This window comes from Podarcis melisellensis (genome assembly GCF_964234715.1).
Source record: "Podarcis melisellensis genome assembly, chromosome: 1".
Classification (NCBI taxonomy): Eukaryota; Metazoa; Chordata; class Lepidosauria; order Squamata; family Lacertidae; genus Podarcis; species Podarcis melisellensis.
The window spans coordinates 63650356-63665492 of NC_138528.1; the positions used below are offsets into that span (position 1 = coordinate 63650356).

A 15137-nucleotide genomic window follows, 5' to 3' on the forward strand; every position below is an offset into this window, starting at 1 on the left:
AAGCCCCTCTTCGAAAAGCATTTGGATGGGCTCCGCCGATAGGTCCCACCCCAATTTATGAATCAGCATAGTAAATTCAGTCCAGTACTCACGGACAGATCTGCTTCCTTGCTGGCAAGCCATTAACTGCCTTCGCACCACCCCCTGCTCAATATCGCTGGAAAACATCAGGTCCATGGCACGAAAAAACTTCCTCGTGTCCTTTAAGATCTCATTATTCGCTGCCATCAGGGGTCTAACCCAATCTTTCGCCCCGGATTCGAGATGGCCAATCACATACGCCACTCGCGATTCCTCGTCGGGGAAGTCATCAAACTGCAAGTTTAGAGCGTATTGCATCTCTGTTCTAAAGGCATGATAGTTCCTGGGATCCCCCCCGAATTTCTGCACCAATCCTGGTACCTTTCTGGCGAGCGGGGTGGTTTTCTCCTTTCCCTTTTCTGCATCCTGAGCCCTCCTCTCCTCAAGCCTCGCCGTTTGCAGCGCCAACTGGATCTCCAACGCTCTGTACCTTTCTTCCAGGCTTGGACCCCCTCCAGCTGCTCCTGCACCCCCGGTTCCGGCTGGGTTGCTCATGATGCTTCTCTCTGCACAAGCTGGCTTTCGGTGACTTTCGGATTGCTGTGATGGGACGATGAGCTGCTTGTGCGTAAAATGCAAGTCCCTCAGAGTTTGATCAGGTTTTCAAACCTCTGCCTGTGACGGAGCCCCTCCAGCATGGCTGCGTCAATCACTAGTAGAATCCGAAAGTGGCTGCTTTCGGAATCTTTTCCAACATAAAAGCTCCTTAACGGAAACACGTCGTCTGGCCTCTCGGCGTGACAGTTTCCGTCGAGGTGTGGGTGTCCCTATAGGAGGTCCTGAGACCTCCCCACTGGTTTCGCTTGAAGCGTCTCTGAGCCATCCCTCCGACTCACTTTCCCTTGGAGTTCTTGCTCGCCCTCTACTGGTTCCCTCTTCCGCTGCTACTGCTCTCTCAACCTCAGGGAGCCTTTGCACCTGCGGCGCTTTAGATGTCAGTTCCCTGACAATGTACTACAGCCTCCATGCAAAGCCATACTAGTTTGGAAGTAGAAGGCAGATTTTCTGTCTCCATAGTGTCCATGAGCATAACACTCTTTTCTGTCTCTCATAAGAATGAACAACAAGTATTAATATAAAAGAGAAATGGGTAGATTCGTGGATATCATGGGATAGGGATTAATTTCCTCCTGTCTCCATTCACCACAGCAGTCCTAGTCGCCAGGATCAGACTGATCTGCAGAGCAAATGTTCTATATAATCTATAATCCAGTGACAATATTTTCATGGGTAGGTTTTCCCCCCCAAAAAATTGGCATCTGTTTTGATTCATCAAAAGCATGCTCCCGAACTAATCTTGACCATAGCACAATGTTACAGAATGTTGGGAACTGGCTTTTAGATATTCAAATAATTCTTTCTTTCCCAGATGGTTTTCTTGCCAAATCACTTGTTGGGCCAGATTCAAGTACCCCAGTTTGCTAGAGTAATGGTGAAAAAACAGTTGGGATGAAGATGATATAGGCTAGAACAGCTGGGCTGCCCCCTCAGACAGAAGCCAATATGCTCTTAGGGAGTTTTTGCCACTGCAGCTGCCACCACGTACAAGACAAGGCATTTTTAAAAGCAGCCTGCTGCTACAGCTGTGGGAGCTGCACCACATAAAACAGTAGAGAGAGTCTCATCATAGAGTACACAGTGTCCTACATTATACAGAAAGAGACTCTTTGGATCGCAGCCATAGGTTTGAGTTAAAGCTAATGGTGATTTATATAAGCCAGTGGTTGCCATCCTTTTTGGACCAGTGGGCATATTTTGAATTTTGCTGGGGGTGCAAGTCCCAAAATGGTGGCAATGGGGGTGTGGCATATCATACAATGGCTGTCATAGGGTCTGGCAAAATACAATATTAGAGAGAGTACAATCATGATGCTTTCCTCATAATTGTATTTCCATACAAGAAAAGGCTTAACCTGTTGAATATCTGCCTTGAAAATAAAGCGGCAGGAGGAAAATCACATTAAAGGGGGGGGTGAAGTACCTCTTTAGGATCCTAGGAATTCCTATTTTCCTGGTGTCTAAACTACTCATCAGTCACAACTATGACAACACTGACAAGTGGGAGCATCCAGGCTTGCTCATTTCACAGACATTGCTTAGAACGGTACCTTCACCTTTTGCTTCATGGCTTTCTTTCTAGGAGGGTTAGATACTTGATTCTTTGCGGGGGAGAGTCTGGGGACACAACTGAAGGTGCTTGGTTGGTGACCCCTGATAAATAGTCATATCTGATAGCTATATTCCTTTACAGTTGCCACCCAGGTTTCTTAATAATAGGGTATAATACAGATCCAGGGACGCAGGTGGCGCTGTGGGTTAAAGCCTCAGCGCCTAGGACTTGCCGACTGAAAGGTCGGTGGTTCGAATCCCTGCGGCGGGGTGCGCTCCCGCTGCTCGGTCCCAGCGCCTGCCAACCTAGCAGTTCGAAAGCACCTCCGGGTGCAAGTAGATAAATAGGGACCGCTTACCAGCGGGAAGGTAAACGGCGTTTCCGTGTGCAGCTCTTGCTCGCCAGATGCAGCTTTGTCACGCTGGCCACGTGACCCGGAAGTGTCTTCGGACAGCGCTGGCCCCTGGCCTCTTAAGTGAGATGGGCGCACAACCCCAGAGTCTGTCAAGACTGGCCCGTACGGGCAGGGGTACCTTTACCTTTACCTTTATAATACAGATCCAGTATATTTTAGTATTCCAGAAAGAATATTGAATAATTGGTGCTACACTTGCTTGTATTATTTGCTGCTTCGATGGCGTATATATTAAAATGGGCTTAAATGAACATAGAGTTTGGATTTCCTGATAAATCTGCTAAAACAGCTTAAAATATCTCTCCTAATGGAGTCTGCTTCCCGATAATAGGCCTATTTGTCATACATTTTGATAACCTTCCCTTTGTTAAATGTTTAGAAACTATCAATAAGGAAGTCAGAGACTGTGTTGTAACTAGGATACCTCCTTACAAGCTCCTGCTTTATCAGTAACTAGATGGTTAAACAAAAAAAGGATGAGAACGTATTGTTTAAACACATTAGCTGAATTAAAGTGTTGGGGAACAAATCTGTAGGAAAAATAGCTGACTTTCTGAATGCAACATAGATATCCGTTACCCAAAAAATATGACAAATCCTACTAACAAGATTATTAGTTGGCTCTAGTTAACAAGTTCACTTCCAACAGCAAATACATCACCTGTGAGCATATATATTTTACATATTAAATTATAAATAGGGGATTTAGCTGGGATGTTTCAACTTGCATCTGTTCTATGGAGTCTTTCTGTCTCACAGAATAACAGATACAATTTTACCATTATGATTCGCCATTTGTTGACAATATAGAAAAAGATTGCTGATCATGTTATGAGTGTACAGTCATTTTCATTATTAAGCACTTTCTAAACTAGACTTTAGGCTATGGTGTTGAACGTCTTTCATCTTGGGGGCTGCATTCCTATCTGGATAATCTTCTGAGGTCCACATCCTGGTTGTAAGCAGGGCCAGAGGTGAAAGTGAGCGGACCAACAAATGTAAATTAGACCTGTGTACCATAGTCTAGGTTCTACACATCTTTATACACTCCTCTTTTTCCTTAGACATTACCAGAGTTCAAGCACTCATTCCACCCATACAAAAACTCTCAGGGTATGAAACAGGGCCAATGAAGAGTGTGATCTGGGCACAGTTTCAAGGACTAGGTAGAGGCCTGGAAGGTAGCACTCCATCTTCAGGCCTGAGGTTCCCAACTCCAGCTTTAGGTCAGTTCCATATTCCATAATCTGTTATCCAACATGACTCAGATGAAAATCAGGACATTTGTGAAACTAACTGCCTCAAACAAATTGATAGATTCCACAAGCTTTCCTGCCGCCACCCGCATGACCCCTTGCAAACTTTGCATGTTCCTCCCCATGGTTTGCTCATGGTTTTGTGGTTATGGCCACGGGGGAGGGAAATGCACCACTTTCCCAGGACAAGGTCCTAGAGTCCACCCTTCTTCTTTCCAAAACCTAGTAAGCGCTAACAAGGCTCTGGGAAGGAGCCCTTGTGCCTTCTTCTCAATGCTGCTGCTACCCCAGGAGCTGCTTCTGTGGCCCCTGTCTGCTGGCCGGGAGAAATTGGGGTGCCCTGAGAGCAAGTCAGGAACTGTGGCAGCTTAACTAATTCTGTGGCCATCCTGGCCAAATTGGGATTGTTGAGGGGTATTTAATCATATTGAAATGAATGCACTTCAGCATGTGCAACTGCTAAGCAAAGTATTTTAATTTAATTAATTGTCCAGATGTAAGCATAAGGCCTGATTCAACTAATGGGTCCTGCTAGCACAATGGGACTTTCCCCTTTATTCCTCCACACCCACCCCAAGTGGTTCAGGGGGTCAAGAGAACTCCCAGAACAGGGTGGGAGTGGGGAGGCAGGATCATTCCACCAGGCAAGCAGAAATGCTTTTGCTGATAGAACAATCTTCTTAGTGCCATGTTGATTCCTACCATAGAATTTGAGAATATGATCTAAAGAAGGTTTTCCTCTTGGATTTGTTTACACAGTAAATAAAGCAGAATACGATATGTGTAAAAATAACTTAAAAGTATATGAAACTGACAAAAGTGTACAAAAAGAACACTGGTTGAGAAAAATTGGGTGACTTGGTAGAGAGGTAATGTGGCTGAAACATCAAATAGAACAAAATAGAAGGCATTGTAGTAGTTTGGTGATGTGTTTTTTATGTTAATTCTATGAAACAGGTTTATGTATGGGTCCAAGTTACAATAAGCTTTTCCTTCCAAAGATGTGCTTTCTTTGTTATAAATGACATTTGAAGTAGTTTTAAGTTGGAGTACACTAATTACCGTAAAACAATGTCATGCCTCTGCCAAGCTCAGAGAAGGTCACAGGTCCAGGGCAGTTGGGGGTCCAGTTATGATGCACACAGACTTAAATTTAGAACAGGCAAACAGTCATCTAGAGGGCCAGGGACTTATGATCTTGTTGAATGTGGGTTGGTGGTCAGATTCCAGAGCAGCCAATGAGAAGGAAAGGTGAGAGAAGCCTATTCAGTTTCCCACACCAACAAGTTGTTCAGACTGATCAGTCAGCTTTTATAAGACCTGATGGGTTCAGATTGGCCTGTGAAGTTAACTACCAATACTGAAGCCTGAAGACCCAGTTATGTGAGTCTTCCTGGTTTGCTGAGGAATGAGAGCATGGAGGATGCAGGAGGTAAGGTGCTAGATACTGGCTGCTGTATGTGTTCGTTTAAGATAAGACACACTTACAAGCAACCTTATTGAGCATGTGTAAATATTCATATGATTAACTTGTTCAAAGATATCATTGTTTGGTGGGGGATTGCAATGTATCACCTTTCATTTGCAAAACTATGTTTTTAATGTTTTTCCTGTTGTTAGAATGTATTTATTAAGTCAAGTATTCTCCTTTCTCTCTAGTAATATGGCCTGTGGTTATACCAGACTTCTTCATTCTATTCAGAAAGTCATTCATCAGCAAGGATTTGATGGCTCCACTCCCCAGGTATTAAGCAACTTCATCTTCATCTACAAGCATGCAAATACAGTTTTCATACTGTTTGAAAGGGTGATCCAGCAGTGAACATGTGGTTTCCAAGCTATGATGAAGTAAACAGCAGCTATTTTTTAAAGTTTTGACTGGTGGACCACATGCTTTGTATTCAGAAGGTTCCATCTCTTATTCTTCTAGTTAAAGAATCAGATACTTGGTGCTGAGCAGCAGCAGACTTGGAAACTATGGTGCCCTGTGTGAGGCCAAATTTGGTGCTGCCTCTGCCCTGCTTTGGGAAGGAGATGTGAGGGCTCTGCCAGGGTCCTAGAGCCCTCCCATCTCCTTCCCAAAGCTGGGAAAGCACTAACTAAGCTTTGGGAAGGAGGTGGGGAGACTAGGACCCTGTCAAAGCCACAGGCCTCTGTCCCTAAGCCCAGTGCCTCACCAGGCTTTGAGTCCGCACCCAGTGCAGGCACACCACTCGCACAGCCCTAAATCTGCCCATGGACTGAGAGTGGCCTCTGCTTGAGAGTCATTGCCAGCCACAGTTGACAGTATTGGTTAGATAGGCTGATTCTGTATAAGGTAGCTTCCTACTGTCGGGCTTTTTCTGTTTTTGACAAATGTGTGTAGCTTTGGCAAATGCAGTAATAATCCATTAATAAATGCATTTTCTATACAACTACCAAATATTAATGAAAGATTACACCACTGGTGGTAAGTTACATGTGATTACTGTAACATAAGGTCTTTTTTTAAACAATTTTTTCATCTTATTGTTAAAAAACAAAATCTGAGGACTTGTCTTACACCATGCCTTTGCCACGGTCTCTCATGTACACTGCTCCATATGGGAGATTTTTTCTGCTGCCAGGATCCCTCCCGTGCATGAAAATCTGCATTCATGGGAGGGCTGGGAACTCTCTATATCATCCACTAAATATTATAGACCAAAACAAAACTTCTGATCCACAGGCCAAGATTAGAGGCATGTGCAAATGCATAAAGTGCTAATGCAGTCATGGGGAGGTGTGGTAGGGAACTAGCTTTTACTTCCTGCTGCAAAAGCCCCTCATACTAAATTGAATGCTGCTTGAAAGGCCCTTTGAATTTCTGTACATCCTGCAGAATATCTACATTATCTTCAGGCATCATTTTATGTAGTCTTAATTTTCAAAAGAAAACAGAATGAGTGTTATTTTATATATGCATTCTTCTACATAGAATCTATCAATTACCAGAATATAAGGTTTAGGATATTATTTAATTTATGATTGTTTAATATCCACCATTACCTACAAAATGTATTAAAGTTTATTCTAGCAAGTACCATAAAGTTATCTGCAGAGTTAATTCTGTTATTTTATTCTGTCCAAAATCAAAGCACTAATGCACTACTCTTGGGAGTTTATTCTCTGGTTAACTTGTCTCTTTAAATATGGATTCTATTTAATGCTTCTGCATTCTAGCGTAATTTTTATTAATGTTTATCAAGCAGAATTCTCCTGGTTGTTTTAGTTTTCAGTCTGTACTGAGCATAATGTGCAAGTATGTTTTCCCTTTAGTAGTTAGCAGTGTCCTTCTGGAGAAGTAAATTGGTCCCTGACAGGCACCTCTGCTTTGGTTACCATAGCAACAGGCATGTCATAACAGTTCCCCTAGTACAGTTTGTTGAGCTGCTCCTCCAACATGATGACAGGTCCTTTGGAAGAAGGAAATTGTAGAATATCGGAAGCAACAGCACCAAAGTGACATGAAAACCCTGGGAGCAGACAGCAAATAACCTGCTACTGGAAAAGAGTTTAATAATAAAAAATGTGTAGACACTGGGTGAGGGATAAAAATAGCACTAAGGTATGTCCCCAATGCTTTTTTAATAACCCAGAACTCATAAGTAGATAAAGCCATTTCTAAGACATGAAGAATTGTTTTCTTCTTTTAAAACAACAACAACAACAACAACACAGCAAGAGGAGCCAAACACTTCGTTTCTAGTAACAATTCTGTTTCATTATTTAAAACATTTAAATCCTGCCTTTTTAAAGTTGTGCTCAAGAGGGCTAACAACAATAAATGAAAATTATATTAAGAATTGTAACAGTAGAACACTAAAAGCAGCAGAAAAACATTAAAACATCAGAAGTGGTGTTTGTGTGTATAAAAAAGGCAGACGAATATTAAAAATTCCATGCGAAGGTGGCCCCTCATGGCCCAAAAGCTTTCCTGAAAAGGAAGCTTTTAACCACCAAGTTGAAGGCCATTGAAGAGAGGGCAAGACAAGGCTCTGAAGAGGGGGGGTCTCAAGAGCCTGGTTGCAACCATGGAAAAGGATCTCTTTCTGGATTCAACTAAGCATACATCTAGGATGCTGGGTTGCTGCAGGCTCTTAATCTGCCCCTCTTAATCTGTTCGAAGAGCTCTTCGAACATTCATCTTTAGCGGATGACCTCATTTTTCAGTATTATGAGGAGAGAAGATTCTCTCTAACCACTTCCTTCACACCATGCTTAATTTTATACGCCTATATCAATCATGTCCTTACCACACCCCCATTTGCCTTTCTATATAAACTAAAAAGCCCAAAATGTAACCTTTCCTCATAGGGGAGTTGACCCAGCTAAACAATCATATTGGTTGCAGGTAATGAGAGGCTTTATGCACCAGAGTGAGTGCCTTAAATTGGGTTCAGTAGCAAACAGGCAGCCAGTACAAAACGTTAAGGATTGGTGATAAATGATCCACTTTGCAGTGCCAATTAGTAACCAGGCTGCTGCATTCTGCACCAGCTGCAGCTTCCAGATGTTCTTCATGGCAGTCCCATGTAGAGTGCATTGAAGAGAGCTTACCAAAGCATGTGCAGCTTGTAGCTAGGCCCTCCCAATCCAGGAAGCACTGGGCTTAGACACTCCTTGCCACTGAAGCTACCTGAAGCTACCTGAACTTGAAGTGACAGTGGCTCTAAGAGCACCTCCTCCCTCCCCCTAAGCAGTGACCCTTCTCTTTCTGAGGGCGTGCAGATTTATCCCAAACAATCTAACTTCTGAAACCCTGAATCATGGAATTGCTCGCCCACAGTACTTCTGTCTTACTGGGATTCAGACTCAAGATTTTTGGCCCTCTTCTATTCTGTTACTCCTTCCAGACACTGCCCCAACACTTGAATACCCTCTCCTGATTCAGATGGTGGAGGTGTGTATTATGTCCATACTGATTACATTGTGCTCCAGATCCCTGGATGGCAGCTCCATAGAGTTGTTTTTTTTAAAAAAAAAAATCCAGACCAGATGAAATCCTACAGAATCCTGCCACCCAAATGCCAAAGGCTGAGCATAAGTTTCCAATTCTACTTTCCTTTCCTTTCTGTCAATAAGAGTGAAACCACCATATTCTAATGCTCTTAACCCATAAAACCATTCCAGGAAGATGTTGCAGTCAGTGCTTTCAAAATCTGCAGAGAGATTAAGGAGAACCAACAACGTAATCCATCAGGGTGACCAAGGTTGTTTCAATGCTTAGCCAATGCTGGAAACCAGCTTGAAATGAGTCTACATAACCACATTCATCCAGACAAGCTGGAAGCTGAGCACCACCTCAATCAAGTGATGGTCTCACTCAATGCACCTTGCTCATTCTGTTCCCTAGACTGAAAAACCCTCTCAAAAGAAATGAGAGACTTTAACAATCATATAGAAGCTTTCTGAGGCCTCCTCAGATTTTAGCACAGGGGGAGTTGTGGGCAGCTTAGGGGGAAAGCCTGTGAGTAGCAGTGCATTTTGCTCTTGGATTTCCCTATAAACCCACCTATTCCTTTCTCTCATTTCCACCTCATCTCCCTGCTCCCCAATCCCAGCAAGGATATTCTAGAGTTTATTTCTTTCCTTTTAATGTTTCAGATGTTACTGAACATGTTACCTTTTTTATATTTGACAGAAGAAGCAAAGAAACATTTTGAGGATTGGAATTCAGAGCATTGGTTCAGTACTATGGGGTGATGACATTTGTAGTACTGAAAATCCACAAAATATTCATAGTCTCACAAAATTTATGTATGCTCTCCGTGGTCTCCTTAGAACATCTTTGTCTGCCTGCATTATTACTATTCCAGCTCATCTGATCCAGGTAGGCTTATGCTAAGTGCAACTTAATTGGGTGGATACATAAAGAAAAGCACAGTCAAGTTATTTTGAATTATTTAGAAGACTTCTATGCTGCTTTTTTTGACAATCATTTAAATGGATACTTAATGATCAGAATATGCCAAAGTGGTGCTATTGAATTGCTAAAGTCCACCTTATTTTAGCTGTATTTTTTCAGTAGCAAATATAGTGTTAAATTATTATCATTATTTTATTTAATTTAATATAACTCAATTTAACTATGTTATTTAAAGTTGTGCTAGGCCATCATAGACCTCTGAGAAAGTGTGGTAAATGGGGAAATGGGGTGTTAAGGAGCTAGTCATTTTTGAAGGGAAAGTTACACTTAACAAACTATTGCAAGCTCGTTCCCATGTGTATGGCCAGAGGTTAGAATAGAAAAGGAGAATGTTCAATTTAATTTAAATTGAAACAGTACAGCATGATGACATATGTTCAAGGATCCTGAAGATGTTTGCTGGGCGATCCTGAAGATGTTTGATTAGATATTACTTTGAAGAATTAATAGAGCACTGGAATGGTCACAAAAGATAAAGGGAGAGCAAATATAGTGCCCTCATTTGCATGTAACACTAAGCCAAAACATGACTTTGTGAGAACAAGCAAACATGCTTTTCCACCTCCCCACTAATTCCTGCTATACTGCACGGAACTAAGCAGTGGTTTTGCTTAGCATGTCATTGGAATATGGGCAAAAAGCTGGGAGAGAGTAGATCAATATACAGTGGTACCTCAGGTTATAGACGCTTCAGGTTACAGACTCCGCTAACCCAGAAATAGTACCTCAGGTTAAGAACTTTACCTCAGGATGAGAACAGAAATCGCACAGCGGCAGCAGGAGGCCCCATTAGCTAAAGTGGTACCTCAGGTTAAGAACAGTTTCAGGTTAAGAACGGACCTCCGCAACGAATTAAGTTCTTAACCCGAGGTACCACTGTGTGGCTGTTCTCCAGACAAACCACAAGCTGTAAACCATAGGACAAGCCTTGGTTCAGTTTATGATGTTTCTAGAGAGCTAAACCACAAGCCCATGTTCATATGACACACTAAGCCAAACCACTTCTTAGCTCAGTGCAGCAGTAAAGCAATTGAGGAGGAGTAAAGAGTGCTTACATGTAACTTGTCCATACTAAACCATGATTTAGCATAACATTATGTGTGAAGCACAATAGACAAGGAATTTCAAATTTTATGCTTGATTTCTGAATTAGGGAACTATTGGAGCAAATACTAACAGTATATTAGCACTTTTAATTTCTGAAATAATGACAAGCAGCCTATATGGTTTCATAAAGAAAAATATTTCAAGGCCAGTCTAATACTTTATTTGATAAAATTAGTTACATAGAGATAAGGTGGACAACCCTGGATATTTTAGGTTTAAAGTTAAAGAGGGCTTTGACCTACAGTGGTACCTCAGGTTACATATGCTTCAAGTTACATACGCTTCAGTTTACAGTCTCTGCTAACCCAGAAATAGTGCTTCAGGTTAAGAACTTTGCTTCAGGATGAGAACAGAAATTGGGCTCCGGCAGCGCGGCAGTGGCGGGAGGTCCCATTAGCTAAAGTGGTGCTTCAGGTTAAGAACAGTTTCAGGTCAAGTACGGACCTCCGGAACGAATTAAGTACTTAACCCAAGGTACCACTGTAGTTGCATTTAAACTGTGCAGGGCATTACAGATGGAGAGAAGGAATTTAATCCTGAGGTACCCATTCACATAGCATGTTTCCTAACTGATCCTGCTAGTGGATTTTGAATAGCCCTAGACAGAATATTTTTATTTATTTTTGAAATGTACAGTATATCACACCAGCATGACTTCAGAGACCTTGAACACTTTTTGTATTGCACTGCCCCGAAATTAGAACAATTAGTTCTGTTGCAGATTTGGTCTCTTTGTAATGAATAGTTAAGAGATATGTAGCATACATTGTAACAGCCATTCTACCTAAAACAAACACATTTTGAGTTGGCTAAATATGAATATTCAAGTTCTGTACTTATAGGACTTGATTCAGTTGAGAACAGGAGCAGCATGTGTACATAGGAATCCCATAAGGAACTAATTCAGCCTTGTTTTCCTTCTCCCCTGCTAATATGAGCACATAAAAGTGGTCTGGAAGGCAACCCTGCAAGGAATTGGAGGTCCATGCATGACTCCTCCATTCCTGTTGAATCCCTATTTATGCATCATTCAAGTTACTCCTGTAGTGAGCATAAGTAATTCGCATGTTGTAAGGGGCAAGATGGAGAGATTGGATGTGCCCTTCCCTGCAGTGGCCCCTTGGTTCTGCTTGCGGTGCACCTGAGTCCTTGAGCTGGCAGAAGATGGGGAAAACGAGGCTCTATAGACTATGTTCCCACATTCAATTAGGTGAAGCCCACGGTTTTCAGTTGCAAATATTAATATTGGTATTAACAAATATGAAAGACTACACACATTCATAATCTAAGTAATAGAACTTAATATTGGTATGGACAAATAGTAAAGACTTCATGCGTTATTAACTTAAGTAAAATAACTTTATAATAGCAAAGAATGCTGCATTTCCAATTGCTAGCAGCTGATTTATTCCCCATCTTAAATATTTGGTTTCCCCTCCACACACACACACACTTTCCCCAGCATTTTGCAGATTTAACATTAAAACCCTACGTGTCACCTTTGACTAGGCTTAGTGAAGAAATGTGTTGTATTAATTTTGATGTATTTGCCACAGTAGTAACATTAAACGTAGCTAGCAGTGGTTAAACCTCAAGCATCCTCTTTCCATTAAGCAGTAACTTAACAGAATGCTTAAACTGTAGAGCAAACTGTCATCAGGAGGAGCAAAGCGGCTGAGGTTTTCCTATATCCCACATTACTCAGTTCCCAGAGCCCTGCTGTGTAGTTGTTCCAGTCTCCAAGAAGCCTGTTAAAGAGCCCCCAAGAGCATGTGTCCAGCCCTCCATGTTAATAGTTAATTGGTGAGGATGGCAAGATGAGAGGACAGCCGAACATGTGGTCTCTCAGTCTCAAGCACTAGACAGACTTTTTAGTTCTAATAACAGCAGCTGCTCACATTCTCACTACTGAGCTTCTCACAACTCTGTTGCTGGGATTTGTGAGTGGATTAAAAAAACGTAAGGGAAAGATCTTTGTCTAAAAGACAAAAGTTTTCCTTGTTTCACCTTTGCATAAAAGAGATTCATGTGCAGTTCTATATGTCTATTTATTCAATATTTCCAGTAGAATTAGCTTATTTATTTAATGTATTTATACTTTGGTTTTCAAGAGCACTCCTTACAAGGCAGCTTACAAAAAAAAATTAAAACAATAAAACGTCTCCTTTTTTTAAAGCCTGTTTAAGAGTAAAACCACTCAAGGTGTATATAATGCACATAATTGTTTACCAAATGTAACACAAATGTAGTTATTATTTATTAAATTAACACAACAACTTTTCTCCTATAGCCTTTAGATTAAATAATCATTTATGTTCTGTGTAGTTTCCATGGGAGTTTATTGCATTGGGCAGGAACTGTCAGAAAAATAGCGTTGTTAAAGACTGGGGAAACTACAAAATTGGTTTCCTAAATTGCTTTATTGCGAGCTGAATCAAAACTTACCACCATAGAGGCCAATAATACAATATATTCTCCAGGAATGTGAATTGGAAGATAACCCTTCATAGTGCTTCTATTTGCTGTGATCACTGAACAGTCTAAAAGGTCTAGTCAGAGTGATAGACATCTGTAAGGTCCCTGAGCATTTTGTTGCTATTTGTGTTTGTATATCTTTATCATCTGTGTCTTGCAGTAGAATAACATCAAACTCTACAAAGGGAAGATGTATAGGCTTGGATCTAAAGATTGGATGAATGGAACTCACTTATGCCACAGCCCTCAAAAGCCTCTCCTGAGGGTTGAGAAAGCTCTTGAGAAAGACCTGGGATGTGGCCCTGGGTTCTGCAGTGGAAGGAGTAATTGGAGAAAAACAAGCAGAGTTCTGCCTGTGCAAGCTGTCTCTCCCCAAATATCTCCAATTTCCCTTCCCTGTTGTCATATTCCAACTTTCTCAAAAGTAGCTTTTTAAGGAGCACAGGCAGTTGCAAGTTGGGGGCAGGAAAGCCCCATGGTGCATGAGCAGTTACAATTTGCTTTTCTGCAGGGTAGTAAATAGTGATTGGAACTATATATGCTTGGGGGAGAAACTATACTATTTAGTCCTGCAACAAACAGTACAAATTGCTAATTTGTTTAGTTTTGTTGTAGGATCCAACTAGTTAAAGTGAACCTGTTTCATAAGCGGATAGAATTATTACTCAGCATATACCAAGGGAAACTGATAAACGAAAAGTCAGTAGGAATAAGCCTTGTTATATTCCTCAAGGATTCAGTGAGGTACTGTTTAGTGTGGTGTTTTCATTATTTCATATGATATATTTAAAAATGTAGATGGTGAATTATTTATATCTTGCTTCTTTGAATTCACTGAAGTGAGTACATGTTACATTATGTTTCTCAGTAGAAAGAAAACCAGAAACAAACCTCTTCACATCTATAGACTTTTGTGTTCATGCTGGGTATTATTGCCTCTAAAGTCTCTTTCAAATCAATTAGAATATTTTAGAACTTATGTTTTGATTATCAAATAGAGCAGGCTATGTGCTTATATATTTTTCTGTGCTGATGTTCTATTCTTTAAGCATTTTTATTCTTGGAGGTAAAAAATACCATATAGAACTAATATTTTTTATTAATTGATTGAATTTATTTAAGATTTTCCATCTTGTAGTCTCTGTACTACAACAGAAAAATATGTTTGGTGCTCTTCTAGAGGAAAAATATAGAACTTAGTTTTCATGGTACTAAGACTAGATTTGTGCTACTTTATTTTCTAAATGTAAATAAAAGAGAACATTTTGATGACTGCACATGGAGTTATAGAAGGTCATAGAATTGTGGGATCAGGTTTGGCAGGTTGATAGTAATTATGTTGTAAACCATTTTTTGCCTAAAAAAAAATATTATCAATATTTCAACCATGTGCAAAAAAGTAACTTGTCCTGGACAAGTCACATACCCTCGACCTAATCATCTTTAGCAGGTGTAACAATGAGCATCTCCTAACCATGGTTAAGAGATTGGGTGTGTGCTGCCAGATCACAAAGTCCCTCTCCACAGCGCTTTCACAAGCAAGTTTCTCCCCCTCTTCCTTAGTCGCCTGTGAGTATGATTAAGTATTACATCTGTACTGGCATGAATCATTGTTAGGCTGATGTGGTTTCTTTCTTAACACGGTTTTGAAATCAGACTTCAAAGCTGATTTCCCATCTTGGTTAAAGGGATCCCTAGTTTTCCTTGACAACAGTTAACAGTACTCAGGACCAACCGAGATTGACT

At 41.0% G+C, this 15137-nt stretch overlaps 1 protein-coding gene across 3 annotated transcripts in view; it reads left to right on the forward strand.

Annotated features, from left to right (window-relative positions):
* The window catches only part of ELP4 (elongator acetyltransferase complex subunit 4), a 168095-nt gene that overhangs the window by 46383 nt on the left and 106575 nt on the right, over positions 1-15137 (forward strand). For all 3 annotated transcript variants that reach the window (XM_081882973.1, XM_081882974.1, XM_081882972.1), the window contains exons 6-7: positions 5522-5606; positions 9525-9713. In XM_081882973.1, coding sequence (XP_081739099.1) covers positions 5522-5606; positions 9525-9713 — 274 coding nt within the window. The remainder of the gene's footprint in view (positions 1-5521; positions 5607-9524; positions 9714-15137) is intronic.